Below are 25,802 nucleotides of genomic sequence, written 5' to 3'. Positions count from 1 at the left end.
TGAAGTTAATCAGAAGTAGGGCCTAAATATTCATGATCTCTAATTTCCTTTAGCATATTTACATTAGTAGATTCAGTGCTCTCGCTTTCACAGGTTTCGCTGCTTTTTATTGCTGAACAGTGTTCTTTTCTTGTAATCTTTTAATTTCAGTGCAAGAGAAAGATCAATAGTGAGTTTATAAGTTACAACCTTCCCATCACAAAGAAAGTTACTTCTGGTTTTAACAGATAGGAATTGTTACAAAATGTCCAAATTATCCATGTGTTTGCATGAAGGATGTTGAGAGAGTTTTGCAAGTAAGCGTGCAAGTGTTCCCTGTAGAGGGAACACATAATATGATCCAAACCTTGTGACTCTCCTTCGTATGTGGAATTCTATAAAAAGAGGCCTTATCGTCGTTGTAATGTCTGAGATGTAAGACATTGTAAGAAAACTATGGGCATAAGTAGAGAATGTCTTGAAGTTGGGTATTCAAGTCTGGTCTTGAGTTGACAGGATAAACATGGTAAACAAAGAATCGAATTTTCCAGGCATTTGGTCTGTCCTGAAGTTCGATCAGAGATATTATTACAGATAACACAATTTTCGTATCGGACTGAAGTGAAGGATAACGACATCATTATAATGCGTTTTACTTCAGTAGATCAATGTTAAGTGGCTAAGTAAATATCGAAAACTAAGCCAGTGGGAGAAATTGAAAATGCAGGAAATCACGAAAATGGGAATGATTTGTACCATATCTGCAATAAAATCTACGTGAACAAAATAGTACCTGGAGATTCATATTTCTGGACGAATCGTCTGTAATAATTTCTTCAACTGAAGGATTTTTTTTTTCTTCTTTTAAATGTAGAATAATCCAAAATCTATGAAGATGTGCAGGTGCTCCAATAAAACATTTCCAATTGTTGGATTGCATGTAATAGAGCAAATGTTTAGCTATCTCCCCTATTATTGATTAAAGACTAAAATTACATGAATAATTACTGTCTAGTGGAGACAATTCTGCTTTATTTAATCAGCATACAGTGGATAATATTGACTACTTATAGAAGAGAAAAGTTCATGGAATTGATCATATCTTAGGATGCATCATAAATCCTGGGCAGTTCTTCACCAACATGAAGACAAAAGTTTTGACTTTGTTTGATGTTAATTGTAAATCCTACCAACACGTACAATTTGTTCCTTCATTATGAATAACGGTGTATATTGGTACAATATGTTGTATAAAGCTATTCCAAGCTTATGCAGGACGTTTTTCGGGTATAGAGGAGACGTGGTAAGTTATTATATTCATCTACTTTGTAAACAGTTGTTTCTTGTCAGTAGTATTTTCTGATGCAACTAGTAACTATTAAATGTAGGGTAGCTATAAAGCTGGAACCAGTGATATTGGTAATTGGACGCAAGTAAAGCAGTATTATAAAGTTAACTAACTTTTTATCTTCCAATTTCTGAAACCTTCACTAACTTTTTATCTTCCAATTTCTGAAACCTTCACAATAATGTAAATTGCTGATGATGCAGCCTTCCTCAGGCACAAAGCAGGAACGGGTTAAGCAAATTTTCGTACTACACTATTCTTTGGCTAAAACGGATACATAGTCATACCAGATAAGATTATCGTAGAACAAAAATAAACTGAAACAAATCTGTTCACAGTAAGCAGTGTTACGACAGACAATCAGTAAGTGAAGACGCTAATGTTCTAGGACTTGTCAAGTTCCATTCCAGTTCTACAGAATCAGCAAGGCACTTTAACGCCAAAGATGTGCTATTCATTTGTATTGGTTCCAGATTTTAGTACCCTGCATATTGCTTATGGAAAAAAAAAAAAAAAAAAAAAAAAAAATCATTTAATAGCAAATTGACTTCGAAATACAAAGTAGGTTATTCTAATCTGGTTTCTACCGGTTTATTATTAGGTACTTGATGTGAGTGAACTGGGCAAGGGAGGAAGCTTAATAGAAAACTAATACTGAATATGGGTAAGAGGGAGAAGGTCACACTATACCAGTTACAATATTTAGTAAAATAAACGATCGAGTCCCATTTTTTTTCCCTCCCCCTTCCTAAACTTTGCCTGCTTACACTTACTGATAAAATGTTTGCCCAGGTGTTCGGTTTTAAATTTTCTTCTGATTAGCTAGAGTCCTGTCATAGGTCATCGAAGCATTTGGAAGGATAGGCAGAGCTTTTATTTAACCTAAGATCAAATATGTCTAATGTTCCAATGAAGACAGTAGAGCACATGCTGTCGAAGCTACCAGCATCAATATTTCAAGATGCCATAGGATACGGTGTATCCACTTAAGGCATATATAATTTCAGCAGTCGCTTCTGTCCTCCTTAATGTTCGTGCCTCGTTATACTAAAGTCTTAAAGGATCCTCTGTATTCTGAAGGAGTTACTGGGACGGTAATCAGGGTGGTAAAAGATTTTTTTTTCTAATTAAAAAATATATTTTTTTTAAAATTCTTTATTTAAATCGAAACTTTCTCGTGTAATACAAATCGCAAACTGAAGAAAAAACATTACGAATTAGTATTAAATGTTAATTATGCCATTTAAGTGAAAGTATTGGGGTTGAAGTTCTTAAGCATTAAGGAAAAAGTACAGCGACGTTTATCGACATGACACTTTCTTTCACAAAAGTTGTTGATATTTGGCAGGGTCATATTTTAAAAAAAAACAATCGGAACTAGCTTGCGGCATGAAATATATATAATACGTAAATTAAGTTTTGGAGATGGGATCGGATCCCTCTAAATTCACCCCTATTATCTGGAAATAAACAGACGCGCACACAAAAGAATTTTCTTCTAAATTGTCGATGGTGATTTTCTCGTGCAAATAGTTAGATTTAAAAACCCTGTGTTACGAAGGAAAGAAAGCAGGATTTCCCCGTTACCCGTTCAAAACGGGACTTTCCCCAATCATCATCTGCATGAAACACTCATTTTTGTACTGTGCTGTACAAACATTTGAGTCTCATTGTATCATGATTATTATCTTCTATAATCAAAATAACAGAACAGAAACAGAATTTTACTTATTTTCACTTTAAATTAATGTATTTCGGGTGGAATTTGATTTAAATCAACGATTTTTATTTTTTAAAAATCAAGTTACTTAAATCAGAATGATTTAAATCAATCCACCCTGACGATAATCATCGGAAAACAAATATACAAAGTGTACAGAAAAACTAAGGTAATTCTCGCAGTAGATACTTACTGAAAATTGTCTACAGTTTATATCACACGCCCAAAAGAGTGTAAGGAACGATTGAATTTCCAAAAATACAAGGGACATTTTACAAATGCCTAAGTACATTAAATGTTTAGTTTGTTCGGTGGATGTTCAAATTGTTTCCTATATTCATCTGAGTGAGTGATATAAAGTGCGGACAATTGTCAATAAGTAGCTAAGTGCAGGAATCTATAATCTTTTCTGTATATTTTGTATATTTGTTTTTTCAGTGATTACCACCTCAATAATTCACCCAGAATACGGAGGATCCTTGTAAGAGTTCGATATGTAACGAGAAATGAATACTGTACAAGACATCAGTGTGAGTTCAAATTATGTAATTATACTCGTAAGTGGATGCAGAGATAATACGTTCTTTTCATTATCAGCATCAAGTTTAAAAAATAAAGACTTGAAGTGTGTACATTCATACGTTTAATCGATATAGTCGTTGACAATGTTCCAAGTTACAGACATGTGTTGAATCTTCCACGCAGTCAGATTCGACTCATTCATCCATGTCCATCTTACATGTGGCACCATTGTACAGCTTATTGGTAGCTGGTGTGAACAGTTCTTTGAAAGCTGTGTCTTGTTCAAGTATAAAAATACTGCAAAAACTATTACTTCAAACAAACCTAATTGGATGGGTTGTAGTTAGAATTTCATTAAAAGCTGGAACTGAATACTAGACATCTTTGAAATTCTGAAAAATAAGAATTATGTATTCTGATATTGGTATTTTCTAATTTAATAGCTTGTATTTGGGACCAACGCGTTTTATAATGATTCTTCATAATGCTGAAACTAAAATAATGATAATTGTGATATACTGAACTTGTATAGTATTGTAACTAATGTACCTAACTGCTTCGAGTCTTACCAATCTGACAAGTTGCGATGATGAGTTTATTTTCATTAATTACATTTATGCAATATGAGAACGGCGGGAAATTTACTTTTGCCTTTAAAACTTAGAAGATGCGTACAAAAGCTATGCTTCTGTTGATAGAGCATTATCTAGGACTGAGAATACACTACTTTTGAAAAAAAAAACAGTGGGTCTTTAACGAGAATATACATAAATGCAGTTAGGAACAGCTATTTAGGTGTGTATCATTATGAAAATTTAAATGACGTATTAATGAAGTTACTAAAGTTTATGCCTTTTATTTAACAGAGTTGAGCAAATATTTGATGCGAAAGCGAGAATTAGAAGAGAAGAAGATGAAAGCTGACCACTGGCATTATGTGAAGACTGGCGAGCTACCGCAAGAAGGTCTTACAGGCCAGAAGCAAGATGAAAACCCAAGACAGCATTGTCTCTTGGTCACTACGCCATACAATAGTTGCAACAGGAAAAGAAGACTTCCAGATCAAAGAAAGTCATCACTAGACATTATGACTGCTGGTCTCAGTAAGTATACAACCTTCAATGCACAATATTTAAGTCAAATTGTATCAGCTCTTGTGATACATATACTTTAATATTGAAGGAAATACGTGATACGTCGGTTTCGACCACTTATATGAAGATATGAACATATTTTGCGTTTACAGTGTATGATTTAATAAACTGGATGTTTTATGTACTTTTTTTTCGTCGATTTCTTTATGAAAGAATAGAGATTTAACGATTTCTTATCACCATAGTTTCAATTTTAGAATTATTGCACCAAAAGTACAAAATGTGTTCCATAAAATCGAAACTCTCACACCCTCATATCTTAAAGGAACGGACATGAACCTGTCGTCCGGACATTCGAATCAAACCTAGTCATTCGATAAACATAACAAAGATATGTTCATGCCCCCCCCCCCCAAAAAAAAAGTGCTATGTTCATGCCCCCCCCCCCCAAAAAAAAAGTGCTATGGACTACGGAGTAAGTCCCTGGGGACCATTAACCCTGTTATTATAAAAAGCTATTGCGTCATGGTTTATAGTTCATTCTGTTCAGCATGAAAGAAGCTTTCCAAAGATGCTAAATATTGGGGACCATAACATATTTGAACGGAGAAAATTGGGAGAATAAAGGGAAACTTCCCTCCAGAAATCCCTCCCATCAACGTTGGGACCCCTCTGGAGTAACCCCGGGTAAAACCACACAAACCAAATGTATTAAAAAAAAAAATACTATAGGGGTTAAGAAATGACAGTAGCACGTTTAGCATTGATAGACAGAATAGGTATGAGGGTAAAGCTTGTATACCAATACACGCTTTCCCCTCATTCCTGATCTTGTAGGTGATCAAGTCACGGTAAAATGACTGACCAGTCCACAAATACATTTTGCAGCATAGTTCTTACCTCAATCTAGGTTTTTATCATGTCATTTTGATTCAAGGGCGTATCCGTAAGGGTAGGTATGGGGGTCAGAATTTATGCGAAAAATTTAGTATTCAAGGAGTCCTTTGAGCTAGTAACTTGAAACTTAGTATATAAACTCTTATAAACTCCTCATTACAAATAAGCGGACACCTGTGCCACCGTTTCCCGAAATTCCGGTTTTAACAAGGAAAGGATACGATTTCTCTATTATTATTATTATTATTATTATTATTATTATTAATGTTCAAATCGACGTTATATGTTGATTGAAATCCATTCAAAACATGGCTGACACGTTTGAATTTTGAACATACTTAGTACTTACCTCAAGCTGGATTTTTATCATGTCACTTTGATTATAGGGCGTATTCTAAGTTTGTAACAGAGTTGAAAAATTTTTGCCAAAAATAATTATCTTAGGTGCTGTTATCATTATGCTTTTGTTGAAATGTATAACCTAAATAAAGGCTGGAAGTGGTTGTAATATTTCCATAAGCCTATTCTCACCGTGCGAAGAATTCGTAACTCAGCTAGTATAAGATACAAAGGGTCGGTTTGTTATTTTCGTTACAACAGTCCTCTTCTTTCCTCCTCCTTTCCGTCACCCCCACCCCTCCTGTCGTGTTTCGGTTGGGAACCTAAGGCAGCTCGAACTTTGAGCCATTTAAGGGAAAAGATCGGTATGCATTTTTATTCCCGATTTTAACCTTGAATTTAACTTTTTTGAAATTTTTGTAATGTTTCTCACAGAAACAACAAGTAAATACAAATGGAAATGTAATGATCTATTCAGTAACAAATGTTACACAAGAACAGGTCATATATCGAAATCTGTAGAACATTGCCATTCTAAAATCAAGGGACGAAAGAGTAATTACCGTGCCATGATTTTTGTTCAAAGGAAAATAATAATTCTTAGCGATCAATATAAAATAATAATAAAATTCATCGTATAAAGTTGAGATAGCACCCCTGGTCTTGAGTTTTGTATTCCAGGTTTTTATGTGTGATCGGTTACCATGATTGAGTTTTTTGTTTGTTCGTTTGTTACTAGATAAGGCATAGATCGAGATTATAGTAAAATGACGTTTTTCCCAGTGTTTAGTAAATGTAAAACTTTAGTTTTATAAAAACCAAATATGTGTATCCAGGATGACCAATATGTTTTCTTAACAAAAGTGCAGCATGGAAAAAAAAAAGAAGTGTGATAATTCCACGTAACTTCGTGTGAACTCGTTAAATTTCCAAAGTTAATTAGAAATACTGTCTCCAGCAGATTTTCAATTTTGGTAAGGTGGTCTTTCATACAACGTAATTTATAATATAAATTTTGAATATGTGAAACACATTTTTGAGATCTAGTTTAGGTATTTATATCATGATCGTTATAAAGATCATTAAGAGATTTTCCAGGGTTGATATTTGTATAATCATTATTTGTGAAGTTAAAACCTATAAATGATTTAACTAACAAGCGTCGTTCATATTGGATTTTTTTTTTTTTTTTTTTTTTTTTTCAAATAAGTATGGTATTGAATGAAATTGAAAATTGATTTGTACAGACTTTTATTGTTACTACGCTCCCTTTTTAAATGGTTATTCTTACCATTTTTGATGTAGGAAATCCGTTTGATGTAGGAGATCCGGGTCCGAATCCCAGTGAAAGCTTTTATGTTGAAATCCTTACAGCACCTTGACTTGACTTATTCATGTATTGTCATATTGTTCACAATACCTAATCAGATATTTTACTATTGTTCTTTTTTTCGCATAGTAAAAAGAAATAAGTAATTATGATTTGATTTTATCTTACTTTAGCATCCCTTCAGCAGCGAGGCTATATGAGACGTGGACCTACAGCTTAACGTGGGATTCGAATCCCATGAGCTTCCGCCGGAAATCGGATCCGGGTCTTCCACGCCAAAGGCGCGTACGCTAATCGCTTAGCAAGAAATAAAGTGAAATACCTTTATTTATGTCTGTATATTGCAGAATATAATGGCTTTGTCACTAAGTATCTGATTTCAGGTTTTTCGAAACCTTTATATTAACTACATGGTTGATAATTGTTGGTCCCTTTTATTTAAATAAAATTTTGCCGTCATTTAACAAGCATGGCTGAAATCTTTTGCGATTACGGATCTACCGACAACCATGTTTTAAGTATTACCATCGTTGGTACGGCTTTAGGCAACATACTTTTAGTGTACTAGAAGTTGGTAGACAGTGTGTTTAAACAAATATCAGTTTGTTTACTTGATTCACGACCCGTCATTTTGTTTGTTAAAAATTATTATTGCCGCATTGCATTCTGAAATGGCAGCTGCATAAAATTTTACAGCGTGTGACAAGTTTGTCATTTTCAGTGTTCATCAGCGTACAATCTCAGAAACGTTCTATGCTTGAAAGAACTTGGAGATCTTTGTACAGGGACTATTTAAACGGAACAAGTAACATTTCTGTAAAATATCTCCATCAGTCTTCCTTAAGTTTTATAAAATTGTTACATGAATTACTTAACGAACTGATAGAGTGCATATCTGATAACAGCAAAAGTTCCGTACATACATTCTAAAGCAATCCTAGGCGCAAACATTTCAAGTGATTCCATTTCAAATCGTCCAGGGTGGTCCACATGACTGTCTCAGATTTAGTTTATTTTTAAAAATAAGAAACTACATACAAAATTATTAGACCCATATTTTTTCTTTTTGCTGAAAAAAAATTTTCTTCGACAAACAGCCTTCCAAAATGGCTGCCCTCCTTTCGGATTGCTCGAAAAACTGAAAAACATGTCAAATTAAAAAAATTATTGTAGAGAAACGAGTGTACTTAGTAACATAATCTCAATAGCAGGAAGAGTATAAAGTTGTATGTTTCGGTGGAGGGCCAAAATTCGTCGATTGGTCCAATAGAAATTGCGCAATTCACTCGCAATGTTGCCAACTTTGGTGAAATTTTTGCTAACTTCAAACATTTCTTTTTCTGTCCTCACGAGCAATATCAACCATCTGCTTCTAGCATCGAAATCTACTCCATAAGGTCTCTTGGAATTGTAAAGGACTTACGTTTCTGATTATTAGATTCCACGTTATATCATGATGAAAAGCTGAAAATTTCATTAAGACGCCATGTTTGGACGCCATTTTCTCAAAAACCCCACCTTTTAAAAATCTGAATTTTTTACATGTATTGGAGAAGTACCTAAGTATTTAATTTCCGTTAACCGTTCATGCGGCTGCAGCCCCAAACATTCGCAATTAATTATTGAAATTTCGACTTTTGTACTGGAAATGTAAATATTTCCTATGGGTATTTAGATCCTATACACAAGGCGAATTGAAAGGGAGTATGAAAATTTTGAGAGATGAATCCTGACATCAAATCCAGTAGAAAAGTTCCTATAAACATGAGTCGAATCCCGCTTCGTTTTCGAGTTACAAGATTTCCAACTCGGGATCCAAAATCGGTCGGGACAATAGAATATATATGTATATATTTCGCGTTAAATCAGAAACTATATGTTAAAGCTTTGATAAAGTTCAGAAAGTTGATTTGTATCAATATGATGATTTTTACGTGCGTTGCAATTCGGTTGGCAGTGTTGCCAACTTGGTAGAACTTTTGTTTCCAAATCACACTACGTGGATTTTATTTAATATTTGGTATTTATTAATGATTGTAAACATCACATGAAGCACAGTTTTCCCCACATCATCACAGTTTTCGAAAACTTGCATGTATTTCATTAAAAAGTTTTATCTCGTGCGTTATTGAAAGTTTGCGTGATTCGGTGTCGTGAACATCGTCCTAGTGTTCTCTGAAACCACGAAAATTGTTTTGACTGGTAACATGACGTTGTAGTGCACTAATTACAGTGTTTGTGTGAATTATAATGGAGATTTCCTATTACAGTGAGGACCGTATTAAATGTGTTGATTATGCTAAAAGCCATAAGAGGATTGTGGACAGAAAGAATTCTAGGCAAAAAAATTATCTTGCGGTAAAATATATGGATTGCGTACAGCGTGTCTGCCCAAATGTGCTATTAGGGGAGGATGATTATTTGTGTCCTGTACACAAGGCGATATGAACGGCAGTATGAAAAATTTTGAGAGGTGATTCCTTCACCGTAGTCTAGGTTTCACCGATAAGGCTGCTTTTAATGGCAACACATTCATGTTTAGCATGTTAACTGTCTGGTTAATGGTTTCCAAATCTACATTCAGAGGAACAAATTCTTTATCTTGCTGGTGCATAATTTCATATTTACAACTTCTTTCGTGGTCACCAATTTCTCACACACATTCTCGTTGTTCACGGTAAATATTCAAAGCATCCTTTACAGAAATAATAATCCTCTCCTAATACTACGTTTTGGCAGACGCGCTGTGTGCAATACATATATTTTTACCGCAAGATAAAATTTTTGTCCACAATTCTATCTGTACACAATTATCTTATTCCTTTTAAAATAATCAATACATTTAATACGGTCCTTACTGTAATAGGACTTCTCCATTGTTATTCACACAAACACTGTAACTAGTGCACTACAATATTTTGTTACCAGTGGAAACAATTTTCATGGTTCTAGAGAACACTAAAACGATGTTCACGACACTGAATCACGTAATAAACTGTTTCGTGGTTGCAGCAGAACTTCTTGAATGAGTTCGAACTTGATGCGCGAAGTTAGAGAGGTTTTGCAATAATAAAAGAGAAATTTTCTTCTTCTTCTTCTTCTTCTTCTTCTTCTTATTATTATTATTATTATTATTATTATTATTATTATTATTACAACTTACAAAAACGTAGTTTTTATTCGATATTTTGGTTTTTCTAATGATGGCAAACATCAAGTGAAATTCACACTTAATGTTGCAAACTATCAATAACGCACGAGATAAAACTTTCAATGAAATGCATGTAAGTTTTCAACAACTGTGGTGATGTGGGGAAAATTGAGCTTCATCTGATGTTTACAATCATTAATGAATACCAAATATCAAATAAAAACCACGTAGTGTCATTTGCAAACAAATAAAAGTTCTACCAAGTTGGCAACACTGCCAACCGAATTGCAACGCACGTAAGAATTATCATATTGATACAAATCAACTTTCTGAACTTCATCATAACTTTAACACACAGTTCTGATTTAACGCGAAATATATACATACATATTCTATTGTCCCGACCCGATTTTGGATCCCGAGTTGGAAACCCTGTAACTCGAAAACGAAGCGGAATTCGACTCATGTTTATAGGAACTTTTCTACTGGATTTGATGTCAGGATTCATCTCTCAAAATTTTCACACTCCCTTTCAATTCGCCTTGTGTATAGGATCTAAATACCCATAGGAAATATTTACATTTCCAGTACAAAAATCGAAATTTCAATAATTAATTGCGAATGTTTGGGGCTGCAGCCGCATGAACGGTTAACGGAAATTAAATACTTAGGTACTTCTCCAATACATGTAAAGAATTCAGTTTTTTAATGGTGGGGTTTTTGAGAAAATGGCGTCCAAACATGGCGTCTTAATGAAATTTTCAGCTTTTCATCATGCTATAACGTGGAATCTAATAATCAGAAACGTAAGTCCTTTACAATTCCAAGAGACCTTATGGAGTAGATTTCGATGCTAGAAGCAGATGGTTGATATTGCTCGTGAGGACAGAAAAAAAAATGTTTGAAGTTAGCAAAAATTTCACCAAAGTTGGCAACATTGCGAGTGAATTGTGCGATTCCTATTGGACCAATCGACGAATTTTGGCCCTCCACCGAAACATACAACTTTATACTCTTCCTGCAATTGTGATTATGTTACTAAGTGCACTCGTTTCTCAACAACAAAACTTTTAATTTGACATGTTTTTCAGTTTTTCGACCAATCCGAGAGGAGGGCAGCCATTTTGGAAGACTGTATATGGAAGGAAAAATTTTTTCAGCAAAAAGAAAAATATGGGTCTAATAATATTGCATGTAGATCCCATATAAGAAAAATAAATCAAATCTGAGACTATGAAGGGGACCAATTGTGGTTTGCCTGGACGATTTGAAATGGAATCGGTCGTATCCTTTTAAAAAATTACGCTATCAATAACTGTCCTTCACTGTAAAATTAATGATTACGGTTACTAGAGTACTGCTCTTAATTTCCTTATTTATTACTTGTGTAATGCTTATATTGCTTGTGAATAAACTCCTCTGAAAAAAAAAATGAAATAAAAGTATTGATTTAAAGGTTAATGAAACGTTTTTATTCTTAAGTTTTCCTCGTTCTACATTTGTGATATCTTTTCATTACTAGTATTCAGACGAAGTGAAGAAAACTGACATGTTATACTGGGTTAGCATAAATAAGTTATTCATTTTGAAAATGCTATATTTTCAAGAGTATTAAACGTACACACATGAAAGATATATAAAAAGAACCAGAAACTAACCAAGAACCAGAATTTGCACCCTCTACAAATGTTCAATATGTGCCCCTTTGGTGACACGACAAACGTCCAGACGACGTTTCTTGCTTTCCTTCCATTTTCGACAGGTACTAACCTTGTACTGCGACACCTGATCGATAAGATAATGGATTCGTGCTGCCACCTGGAATACACAATACAAAGAAGTTCAATACTTGCCCATTTGGTGACAACGACATACACCCAGACGACGTTTCTTTCTTGCTTTCCCTCCATTTTCGACAGGTACTAACCTCGTGCTGCCACCTGGAATACACAGTACAAACTTCGTAAATTTGTGGTTCTTTTCATATATCTTCTATGTGTGTACGTGTAATGCTTTTGAAAATATAGCCCTTTCAAAACGGGGTAAGAAATATGTGAAACAGTACTAATATGTTCTGTCGAGGTGAAAGGAAACATCAGGACAAGAATTTGTTGCATACGTATGCGTGTATATATCGGATAGTGTATATTGAGGATGATGCATCTTTTATATATAAGTAATGGTTATAATCTTGAGAGATCATTAGATTTATTTAGAGTATGTGCTGTAGTGATCTTCACTTTTGCATATTTATTGGTATTATGGAGTAAAATAAATGCAAGAGGTATTTAATTTAAAATAGAAACAGCGCTGTTTCCTTCTGTTTTGTCTTTTGTTTCTCTGGTTACCTATTCACCTTCCTTTTTCCTCCCTGTATTCCACTACAGTATATTTATTGTGATATTATAGAGTTTAGCGTTTTCTTAATTTAAGTGATCTGGTAATATGGTTTGAGTCTTTTGTCACTGTGTCATGTGATTGCTATACTTGTATTTGATTGGTTGTTTATCCTTCCGATGAAGGAGCCTTGAAAACAAGTGGTTGGGCCCATCACTTGTTCTCTTCGCTAGATGTGTGTAATACCATATTTAGTATTGTGTGTATTATATTGTATTTGTGAATTTAAAAATCATATTCTTGTTGTTCCATGAGCATATAAAAATGTAGATGGAAAATTGCTGAATTGTCTAATTGAACCATCAGTTCAATTATTGTTATTGAATTACAGTGATAGAAGTAATTATATTTTAAAAATGGTTCGCATTAAATATGACTTGTTATAAGGCAGGAGCCATCTTGGAATTTCACTTTATACAACATGTGTCTGATGGATTTTTCAGTAATATATATATTTGTTATGATTTTGCATGAATCTAATTTAGTTAAATCTAATGGTTGAAAATATATTTTTTTTTCAAAATCAGACAAAATTTTTCGAACTTGATAATTCGTTGTTCTATTCAACTTTACATTTTTTTAAAAATAATTTTTGTTTAATAAAAATGAAATTTGTTAATGTTACCTAAATTGCTTTTGTGACGTTTATCAAGTAGTATTAGTACGTTCCTGTAACCTTTGAAGACATATTATTATTTGTTGGGCTTTAGCATACCATTCTTTTTCAGTAACCTTCATTTTTACGTGCGCTAAGCGGCGTTGTGAACCACATACCGGGCCGGGAAACTCTTCTGGGAGGGTCTACTTGTTTGAATAGTGGGAAGGGAACAATACTTTCTTTCCTGATTTTCAAACAATTAGTTTTTCTGCGAAGGGACGGTAATGGTAGCATTACCCATCTTGGCTGTTACAAGTAATATCTAAGCTATAACAGGGATTAGTAGTATCATACTTATTTTCTAAAGAAGTAATTGCTTTATTTGCAGCAAGTGGGAGAACATCTTCAACGTTTCCACCTCCCATGTGCCCACTTCCATCACCTACAGCCCAAGTACGTCATTACTTGAAGAGTTTGTGGAGAAAGAAGCCTCTAGAAAAGATGGTGGAAAAGTCCAGAGATCACTATGGAGTGACACTAAAGAAGGAGACATATTCTGAAACGAAGAAAATGTCCGGACTTGAAAGCGTAGAAATCGAAAAAACTACAGTTGTAGTAACGAGTTCGGACAGTGAACCTTTAGACAGAAAGAAGGCTGAATATTACTCCAATTTACGAATGTAAGTTCATTATTATTATTATTGCTATTGCATACATACATACACCCACACAGTTATTTATATATATATATATATATATATATATATATATATATATATATATATATATATATATATATCACTTACATAATTTCTCTTTCGACATTTCAGAAATCTGGTATCACTCTTCTGTAGGTGTTTAAAAAGAAACGCGTGATTGCAGTTTTGTTTCGTCTTCTGAGTGAAATTCATCTTAACCCATACCTGTCTTTTTTTTCACATCTTGTTTTTCCCATAACAACTTTCCTTCCATTCGTAGTAAGATTATAGGGAAGAGAATGTTAAAGGTTGATAGTTGTTACTATAGTGTTGTCAAAATGACTATACTGATTAATTCTATAGATATGAGACAGGAAAAAGTAAAACTGAAGAGTGATCATTTTCGAAACGGAAGAGTGACAAATATTGAGTAAGATTAAAAAATAAAAATCACATGACCAGAACAATATGAGTGTGGGTGGATGAATCTTCTTTTTGTGTGTTTAGTCTATAGAAACTCGACGGTATGAGAAGGATCATTGTCGTGATAGAATAATAAGCTTCGAATTTTCTTGAATAGAAGGATATTAGGTAATCATTCTTTTGTGTGCCATTTACCTGTAAGAATTCTCTTGTAACCTAATAGTTGCTGCTAGATCGGTGCTAGTAAGGAACGGCTTACATGACTATCGCTGCCTTCTATTTTTGAATGATGGACTACCTTATACCTTTCCTGTTGAATTGGTCAATCATTAAATATGTAAGTCTCCTCTCCAATAACACTCTCAAAATAATCGAGTGTTCATATCAACTGAGCTTGTCTAAAGATTCATAAGCAATTCCGACGTCCAAATTGTTTGGAAATCTGATATTCTGAAATCACTTTTTAAAGTTTCAGTTCTTGTAAAATTTTGTACAGTGACAAGGGTTCAACACCTAAAACCTCGACTGTTCTCACATAGGTACGTCTTAGATTTTTGCAAACCAATGTCTTGTGCAGCAGCCATATTGTCGAATATTATTTCTTAGTGTGATCTTCCTTGATAGGGTTCACTTCTCAGAAATGGATGACTCTGTTGAAATTCCTTGTATCATTTAAACGCTGTCGCAAAATCTGAAGCCTCATCGCCGAGCGCTCATGACGAGGAGCTTTATTTCTCAAATCACCACAGAAGACATAAGAAATCTTGGCCCGAAATGCTCTTTGTAATATTTCCATTTTAGCACTGAAAAATATGCTTTTTGTATGACAACTGGTTGCCTTGTGCACAAATGGCAGAATTGTGATTGACTCTGCCGTGTTCCGAAATTTAGAATGACCTTCATACTGAACCCTATCCTATAAATCAAAGAATTTCATACGTAATTTCCTAGTACAATAAATCTTTAGGGAACAAAACTTGTCTTCAATAGAAAAACAGACTTAACAATGAGAATTATCCAATTTTCATCCATCATTAATCCTGCATTAATGAAACTTACCTAGTGCGGAAAATAACAAAATGTCAATAATTAAACATTTTTTAAAATTAATTTTCTGTGTAGAGCTAATCTTGCACAATGAAAGCCTATATTTCTAATTCTCTCGCCTTCGGTGCGAGTGGTCCCAGGTTCGATTCCCAATGGGAACACTCGGTCGAAAAAGTGTAAAAAGCTTTTTTTAAGCCAGCCATCCTAAATGAGGTTTTCCTGCGTTTTCCTCATTCACACCAGGCAAATGCCAGGATGGTACCTCAGTTATAGGCCCCAGTCCGCTTCCCTCCTTCCTTAATTCTTTCTTCCTTCCCTTTTCCCGGATAGTGTGCTCGGCGAGGGACGTCATCCCACGTACCTGACGGGGTAAATGGCCATAGATGCCGAAAGCCCAGAAATCTAAATCTTACATCCTAAATCCTAAATTTGTAATTCTCCTTATCATGTGTTCTCCTTCGAAACAGTTTCTTTGGAATTTTCTTTTCATTATGGAAGTTCTTTTTAGTGGATAATTTTTTGTCCTCATGTCCATGAAATCTATAAACGCAGTTTTTGTAAAATTCCTTGTTAATAATCCATTGTGGATTTATATTTAATAGTCATAGCCGCGGTGATGCAACTTCGTACCAACGGGATCATCTGGAGCGGAACTCATTTATTTATTCAGCGATAAGTGTGCATCGCGGCTGGGCTTTGCACATTTGTGTCACAGCTATAATCTAAGAGTGCATGGTGCACCTTGTGTGAAGGTTGAGAGTTAATAGAAGCTAAAGCATTTTCTAATGTGTCTACCGGGCCTAAAAATATGGAATCTTTCCCCTACGCATCGCGTAGGTTTTAATAGTAGCTTGTCCCGGGTTTGAAGGCATTCCTTTACTTTCTAATACAATAAAACCTACAATAATCTCATTGAAGTCTCGTTTTTGTTTCCTTTATGTAGAGATTTCCGGCTAATTTGTGTTAAATTATACTAACAACTTAGAACCCGCGAAGATTCGTTAAACCTAGATGTCATTGTGTTAAGGATTATAGTTCTCATTTACTGTTTTGTTGACTACTAGTAAAAATTAACGAATGGGCAAGATAAAAAGTACTATATAAATTATGTTAAGGTATGTTAAAATAAACTGGCTAAGTGGTTCCCATGATACATAGTAGTGGTTCAGATGAAATATATAGTTCTATATCAGTCTCCTTTGGCCACTTTTCAATGAAACCGTTAATGACCAACATAGATAGGTTTCACTGTACTTTGAACGACTTAGTTAGGGCGTAGTACTTTTTGCTCGTCCTAACAACCTTCAAATAGTGTGGAGGCTAAGCGTTATTTGAAAAGAACCAAAGGAATGATTATAGTGAAAGAAAAAATCTAAACAAATAGCGTGAAAAATACCGCGTTTTTTGTTGGAAAAAATTTCAATAGATGATTTTTTTTTTTTTTTTTTTAACCAACACTAGTAAAGCTATCTAAATATACTATATTTATGAAAAACAAAAAAGTAAATACTGGTAGTTGGTGCTTTTACAAGTTAGAATGCTCAAAACGAAAATTAAAAGAAAATCCACTTTGGCGGTATTTTCGGTCCAGAGAGAAAATACAAACACTTGGAGAAGTTACATACCGAATTCCTCGCGAAAGCTGTATTTTCAGTTCAGTTTAGGCGGTATTTTCGCCACAGCGGTTAAATGCAAATACTGGGATAAGCTATACAATGTTTTCTTCCCGAAAGCGGCTTAATTTGGGCGAGATTTTCAACTCAACGTGAAAACACAAAATATACACTCTCAGTTCATATATTACACTGACAGGCGCGCCTGACCAAGCTCGGGAGAGTTCATTCTACCTTCTGGGGGAAGAAATCATGTTTGGTCAGATATACGCGGAACATCCTTCTGTAGTTCATCTGCAAACTATTAACATAATTCAATGAAAGTCGCATTTCTGGTGTTCGTATTTCGGTTTTCTCTGGATTCTTCCATGTTCTTGGACACTGATTCCACCAATTGCTCCATAATCATTCGCTTTAATTAATCACCATCTGCTTAAGCGTAAAACATGACCATGGGATGTTAAACTAAAGGTTCCATTTAATTTTCATATTTAATATTAGCTATATTTTGAAATACATTCGGAATTGTAAGTGAGCCTTTGAACGCGTTACTGTAGAGTGTTGTTATTCGACACATCAAAAATAGATAACCGTATTCAGATGTGAATTTTAGCATGTTACTTACGTGCTAACCTGGATACAAATCTCTGATCTCGCGTTCTTTGAGAGAAATAGGATGTAGATAACCTCGTTAGTGTCATAAACCAAACTTGGAAGACGTTGCCTCACGAATTTTATACTGCTTCTTTTCTTCAGATATTTCAGTTCTCTCACAGTCACCTATTTTCAGAAAGGTTATATAATGTGCTAAAGGTAAAAGGAATGTAAACAAAATGTAATATTGAACCGAAATTATTCGATTTCATAGTTGAACCGCTTTCTGAAGAAAACAAACATGTCCAGCACTTACATATTTCCTTTTTTTGTGACGGTACGGTAATGGTGCCTCCCTTTATCGCCTTACGTCATACACAAATTTTGCATGTATATTTTAATCACGTATACTACTATCATTCAAATGGACAAATACATGTTATGATGGAAATATCGTAACGGTAGTTTTCTTCAGTTTTTTACCTCTCCTGCAAACATTACGAAATGTGGACATGTTTGTTTCTGCAGTAAGTGGTTCAGATGTTGCCTTCTGAATTCGCAAAAGAATATAAATTCTGGAGGACAGTTCAAATACTATTGAAGCCAGATTGTTTTTTATGCCACATCATAAGGAATTCTACACTGCTCTATCCAAGACTATGAGTTACTATACTGATGGAAATGTATTTAAAAACATCCAGTAGGAATTCACGGATCAGCCTCAAAATTGGTATACGGAAAGGAGAGTGGTGGTAATAATCCCAGCATAGTACTTGTATTACATCCCGAACTATTATATAGCTTGTTCAGAAACATTAGTACTCATCCTAATATTATGTGTAACCCGCGAGTGGTCACATGAGCAGCTGGTTGAGCAGGTTCGTGGTCTTACGTATGTTGAATGGCTGTTTGTAGTCAGACACCCTTCTTTATACCGGATTCATGCTAAATAGTTCTTGATCCGGAGTAAAAGGCATAGAATAATGCTGTGCTGCTTTACGATATAGGGACGCGCGTTATCCTGCTGGCAGATAAAGATTTTGTAAATTGTTCAAATAAAGTCTGAGAACAGAATTGACGACATCATGAATGTGTGCCACAATAGGCATAATCCTTTGAATGAAGACCAGAGGAGAGCCGGTGTCCACCATACCAGAATACCGTATGTGGGTTCTATGTGGCAGGTGCAAACCATAGATGTTCATTTTACTCCGACCTCACTCACCCTCGCCCTCAAAGTGGCAGTTCGCCCTCGCTCTCGTTCACCCTCTCCTCGTCCTGGAAACTTGTCTTCGCCCTCGTGCTGGAAACTTGTCCTCGTCTCTCTCTCTATCTGTGTGTCTGAGCTTATAAAACTTGGTTTTGGGTGGAAGAAAGGAAAAAAAAAAAAAAAAAAAAAAACGCACACACACACACACAAAGAAATCGCACTAAGGCTATACCATCCAAGTGTTCATAGAGGTATCATATCATTTAATATCTATTTTTTATTTATTTTATTTATTTAAAAAAAGAAAATTTAATATATTGGGTGTATCCAATATATTAAAGCATATACGTAAAAAATACATAAACATATTAAATTATAAAATAACAATATACAAAATATTAATGGAATAAAATAAAAGAATATGGAAAAGTTAACTGCTACAGAAATTAACAATAAATTTCCTATTTGTAAGTGCTATTACTTCTCCAAAGGAAATCGGACTTCCTAGATCTCCTTTATTAATAAAGTTAACGTACGCGGTATTCAGAGATGACAGGACTTTGGACTTCCAGAAGTCATGTCTATCTTCCGGTGTCGGGCAGATTAATTCAATGCACTTATTTCTATATTGTAATACGTAAAGAATGAAGAAAAGATATAAAATGGCTCACATAAGCAAAAGCTTGTGTGTGAGCCTGATTCTCGTATTTTATTTATTTATTTTCTTACCGTAACATATAAGGTTTACAATTCTTACTTTCAATTAACAATAGTTTTTTAAATACTTCTTGATTATTTTAACCACTGTAAAATTAACCTTTTATATACTTTGAAATTACTTTCCTCTTTGATTCGGAGTGGGAGTTCATTATAGATCTTCGAAGCTCTGAAATATGTTTGATATTGCGTTATAGATTTACTCGTTGCTTTAATTTCGAAATTTTTGTTTGTCACATTTCTGGTTAAGTACATATGTTTTATTCCCATTTTTTTCTATTCTTTGTAACATATATTAATACCTTCTGCAAATATAATTTTGAAAGTGGCAACACTGAGAATTGGTCATAGAGTCTATCTAGTCTACAGTCAAGTCCTTTTTTAAGCATATTCTTAATTATTATTTTGCTGAACTATCAAAGGTTTTAAATGAGTAGGGTAAGCAGCATCCCAAATTAATATACCATATGTGAGTATACTATTTACAAGAGCATAATATACAGTACGTAATATTACGTTTTACAACTGAAGTTGGAAACGTAAAGAAATAAACTACTGCTCAATCAATTTCAGAATACATTGCTTGTTTCCAGAAACTTAATTCAAACTATAATTAAGCGCGAGCCTGAATGAAATAAATGAGCGCGAGCCGAACTGAGGGAACTGAGCGCGAGCTCAGTTGAGAGAAGTGAGCCCAGTGCAAAATGACCATCTGTGAAACAGAGTCATTTCATCAAGTCTTTTTCCATCTGATCTACTGCATTCTGTTGGTTCTCTCACTGATTGTGTTGTTCAGATATCAGTGCTCTTAATATTATGTCATTTACTGCTGAATGACGAGAGTGACTGTCCGTCTACCAGTACTCTTTAAACTTGACAGTGTAAACACTTTTTAGATAAAAAGTGTCTAGCACATGCAGGGCAACAATAAGGCTCACTCGCTTCTAAACGTAGCTATTTCTATCCGGAATCTTTCATGAGAAACGTGCAAATATTATATTCATTTGCATCATTATTTTTAATAATTATGTAGAAGTATACAAGAGAAATTGTCTACTACAATTAAATTAAAGGAAGAATATGACCGGGTAACGGTGACTTTAACTTCTGTTCGTTAGTCCACGAATAACTCTTGAACGAAAGCGAATTTTTGAATTCGACTTATTGCAATAGAGCAGTTACCTCGGCTGAGTTCGTTGATGAAAATCCGTCAACATCTTAACCATTGACGATAACCTTAACCAAGGCTATTCATATCCGATTTTGTATTATTGAAACAAAAGTGTATAATTATAGAATGCTAGGAGTTATACATCGCACCGTTAGATGGCAAACATTTTCTATCGGACGAAATTGAAACTTCCGGATGTAGAAATAATTGGACGTTTCATGTGAACCTGGTTACATCTCCGTACATCTTATCTCTGCAGAACTTATTTCTTACCTATGTGTTGACAATGCTGATAGCTATTAGTGAAACTTCGACGTTTAAGATGATTTTTAACAATGTATAATAGGATAGAACAATGAAATGCATATTTTTTGAGTTTATTAATTATACATTAGTTAAGAACTTCATTAGAAGCATCATTCTTCCGTTCATAAGAATTAGAAGTCTTTGCCATCCATACTTGATGTATGAATAATATGTTGAAACTTTATTTCCTTAGGTCAGGCTGGCGTAAGGACAACAAAGGAAAGTGGGTGCGGGACCCTGATGCAGAATTTGATAGTGACGAAGAGGAGCCTCATGATTATCCAGATTGAATTGTCTGGAATAAGCTTTTCAACTTTATAAGCTTTCCGTTTGCGTAAAACAAATCTGAAACAAGCATCTGCAAATGAAATATTGTTTTTATCCTTTCAATTTCAAACACAAGTGCTGGAAAATTTTAAAGACTAGTATATGTTACCTTCATTACAGTGAAAATGCAATATGTATTCTTATACATGTGTATATAACTAAAACATAAATTTAATATACACAAATATGCTTGCTTTTTTAAGGAGAGGGAGAAAGAATTTAAAGAAACGTATGTAATTCTTAAATATTCAGATTCCTGCCTCCAGGATATATTATTGTAAGACGGCTGTTTCGTATGTTTGTATGTATGTTGAAATGCTTTAATGGGAACCGAAATGGTTGCTTCGTATAAAAAGAGCAGTGAATTTTGATAAGATTATGGTGTGTTGTTGGTTAACGCGAAGTACGTTGTCACTTAACATTGCAATATGCCGAAAAATCTTTCATATCTTATGTATAGGGAAACTCAACACAAGATTAAGATGTTTAGTAAGATGTATTTCATTCAGAATTCAAGTGTTAGAAAGTTTTCATGAAATCTAATTATAATTTCTTAATTCGTTGTTCAGCAGTAACAGTTATGATCGTTTTCGGTACAATTCCTCCACATTTGAATATTTAGTATGCATTACTTCGCAGAGGTATATAACCCATACTTCCGATTGTCTTTGTAATTTTATTTACTTTTTTAACACAAGGTTAGTTTATGATTATATTGGTTTGGGCATAGTGTTGTTATGACCTAATTTACATCTTTAGTTAATTAATTTTGTGAAAAATCAATCTTGATGTTTACAAAACAGTCTAGTTTTGAGTAGATTGTAGTTACGAAATCCCACGTGTAATTTGTAGTCAAAAATGTGAGCGATAATATGACATTTTATTATTCTTAAACGATAGGTTTGTTTTTCCAGTATCATGACTGCTGAAATGCATTGGTACTCTAGGTTGATTCTTTATGTAGCCGAACTTGGAATTATATTTAAAGGGCTCTTTATTTTGAAAAAGTTAGTGCAATTGTGGTAATTAATTTTAACAGTGTGATATATATATCTGAACGTAGGACAAAGATGCAATCAGTGTTGTCAGCCGGATATGAAAGTTTTGAGGATTTTGTTACATCTGCGGTTCTGTTATTAGTGTGCTAGTGTCAGTTTTGCAAATTGTTGTCGTATTCGTCCATATAATATGTGAAATACTGCGTATTCCTTCTGCTGGGGATCACAAAAAAATAGTTGAGAACCTGAAAACTTTTTTTTTAATGAATTTACTACCAATGTCTGCTATGAAATTTCGAACCCATGTGTGTTATTCGTATCAATAATAGTAATAATAATAAGAAGAAGAAGAAATACGTGTTATTTGCCGTTAATATAAAATTCACTACAGCTCTGCGGCACAGGATCGACACGGCGTACGACCGACAATTTAGCTGAGGAACCTGTTTCGGTCCTCGATCCTATGGCGTTTCGGTCGTATGCCGTTTCGGTTCTGTGTCGTGTCGATCCTACGCCGTGTCGGCCCTGTGCATGTAACCCACGTGGCCTTGTTACACGTGGCTTCTATAGCTATATTCAAGAAAACTGGTCATTTAAACTTCAAGCCTACTCGCAATTGTAGATCGATATTTTAAAGTTTGAAAAAGATAAGGATAATTTTTCGCTTTAAGGTATGAACAGATATTTATTTAGTAATAATAATAATAATGATGATGGTCAGGTGTTTTCACTAAGTTTTGTTGGTTTGTTACAATAGTTTAGCTTATCAGACCTACCGTTTCACAGTTACAACATTAATATAATGCATCCGATAACCAAGTCAAGATATTAAAGAGGCTGTATTCACAGTTCTTTTATTATTATCAGAATCACTGAAGAGTGTAAATCAGTTTCAAAAATGTAGAATATGGTCAAATTACATAGTAATGAACAATGTTTCTTTAAGTATTAGCTCGGTATGAAGACTAAATTTTTGTATTATCCTTTGTTTTTCCGTTATTTTGAAAGTTAGGAAGAAGAAAATTATGGTGAATCCACAGAAACTTTTTAAGTTATATCCACAATTAAAGTGTTGATAAAGCTAAAGTTAACTACAGGGTAATGCATAAACCTATTCAATATCAAAAATACGGGAACAAATTAATTCGATTTAGTAGCTTTCTAATGGGTATAAACGTTTAGTTTGTTCATTTTGGAGAAGGAAAAAATTATGAATGTATTATTTGAAAATGATATTGTATTTGTTTCATCGGATGATGAAACGTGTTAAAATGCTGTGTTATATACATGTATGTATGTAAGATTTATAATACAAGTATTGAACTAGGTATTACACCGGGCCAGATATTTGAATATGCTATTAGCGAATTAAGTAAACCCAGAAAAGTCATTAATTATTTATTACTCATTAGCCTGATATTATGATGTGAATTAACTGCAAATCGCCATTACACTAGAAAGATCAGAACTTACTTGCCAGTAATTGTTTCCCCGAATATGTCAGATTGACATGGAACGGGATATAATTATATTACTAACAAAAGTTACCGATAGTGTTGGCTTGGCCGTTCAATTGGTTTAATATGTGGCCTACTGTGTTACTGCATGTTACCTTATGTGTGTCAGTAAGTTGGTGTTCTTTTCTGGCACCCGCTCACTATTTGATGGAACACTCAGAGTGCAGAGTACGAAGATAGGTAAAAATACATGGTTTCCTTGTACCATTGCATAAGAATTCTGTCCAAGTGCGATATTAATTCAATATAAAGTTCACCTCAATGACTGAACAGATACTTATTGTCGTTGGTAATCTCTTCAACAGAGCGACCACATTCGTTTGCTACACGTAAGGAAGTGAGACAACAGTTTATATATATATATATATATATATATTCACCCTGCTATTATTTAATATGTGTATCCATTCCACACTGGAGGAATTTTATCTGTTAGCATAGATGCAAATAAGCTATTCGTAGCAGCGTAAAAAAAACTAGCGAGGATAATTTTGATGTATTGATGGAAACCAACACATTAACGCGTGAGCACTTGAAAGTTGCCAGCAATGCGGTCGCTTTTCTTCAATCTCGTGGTGAACAGGTTTGCAGTATATGAAAAATTGTACGAGTAGTAGGTACTTCAAACCCTTTTAGTTGATTGTAGCTATCACATGATGATTTCGGTATTGTATCCTCTTTTAATTTTGCCATGTAAGTACTTGTATTGCACCGGATTTTTTTCTGTTTTCTTGTGTAAACTACTTCATTTGTGTATGAATTTGTAAATTTCTGTTTCTGTATTAATGAACATTCTTCACTGTGCTCAGTTTTGGACAGCGTTTCATGTTTAAGACTGATAAATTAATGCTATAAGTGATTTGTATATTTTGTACCTCTATAACAATATAATGTAACGTTCCTAACTGATGGATCTGGTGATTGTTAGTTCGGACTCGAGCTGTCATAAAACTGAGAAATGATTGTCTTCTGAAACAAATATCCCAACTACTCATTGACATAAGTGGATAGCATATTATGTAATTTTTATGTAACATGCCGTGTTCATTTGTCTATGACTACAAGTGAAACAATAAAACTACTGAAGAAGTTGTAATAAGAGAGATTTTCTTTTTAATTTCATTGTGTGACGAAGTTTCCTCTTTATTATTTGTGCTAATCATTCTAAATAACTAATTACTCTAAATGTGCATACAGTATATATAAATGTCAAGTAGAATAACACACTAACTTACGCAAACTCGAAGTTGCGCGATTCTTGAGTTTTTTTTTTTTTTCGTTTGGCAACACTGGCGCCTGTTGTTGTCAGTGTTTTTCTTTCTATGACACGTATTAGACGCGTTTTGCGCGAACTCGAAATAATTTTTTTTCCATTGTTACGTAAAAAAAAAGAGAAAGAAATCTTTTGTTACATTGTTGCTCACTAAACACTGTATTTTTAAAAATATTTTGTATTTGTACTAAAATAACTGTAGTTTCATTAAATAATTTTCTTCTAAATTAGTGTTTTTGTTAGTCTATGTTCCCAATTAAACAAAAATTATAAATAAAGTTGTACCCTGACCTACGCGATTTTCGTGTGACCGTTATCTCGTAACGTTGGGGTATTATTATAAATTCGCTAGGAACTTTCAAATGTTCTAAGCATAAGTATGAAGAGGGCAGCTGAAAGTTCAAGTATAGTGTTACTTTTCACTATAGTCCCCTGACAACTTATGCTGTTAGAAATAAAGTAAAAAAGAAATGGGATTTCCCCGTAAAAGTTGAAGATTATTCCTTGAAACGTTGCGCTTAATCATCTTTTGG

The 25,802-nt window shown here is 34.1% G+C and overlaps 1 protein-coding gene across 1 annotated transcript in view; it reads left to right on the top strand.

Moving 5' to 3' along the window:
* Positions 1–25,496, top strand: part of LOC145673260 (sodium channel modifier 1-like) — a 42,075-nt gene extending 16,579 nt beyond the window's left edge. Inside the window, exons 4-6 of the mRNA XM_081742787.1 lie at positions 4,436–4,672; positions 13,764–14,055; positions 21,348–25,496. Of these exons, the coding sequence (XP_081598913.1) occupies positions 4,436–4,672; positions 13,764–14,055; positions 21,348–21,444 (626 nt within the window). The 3' untranslated portion in view covers positions 21,445–25,496. The remainder of the gene's footprint in view (positions 1–4,435; positions 4,673–13,763; positions 14,056–21,347) is intronic.
* The last annotated feature ends 306 nt before the right edge of the window (positions 25,497–25,802 follow it).

This window comes from Thermobia domestica, chromosome 16, assembly GCF_964235325.1.
Source record: "Thermobia domestica chromosome 16, izTheDome1.hap1.1, whole genome shotgun sequence".
Taxonomy (NCBI): domain Eukaryota; kingdom Metazoa; phylum Arthropoda; class Insecta; order Zygentoma; family Lepismatidae; genus Thermobia; species Thermobia domestica.
Note: the sequence above shows the minus strand (reverse complement) of the source record. Positions and strands in the feature narration are given on the sequence as shown.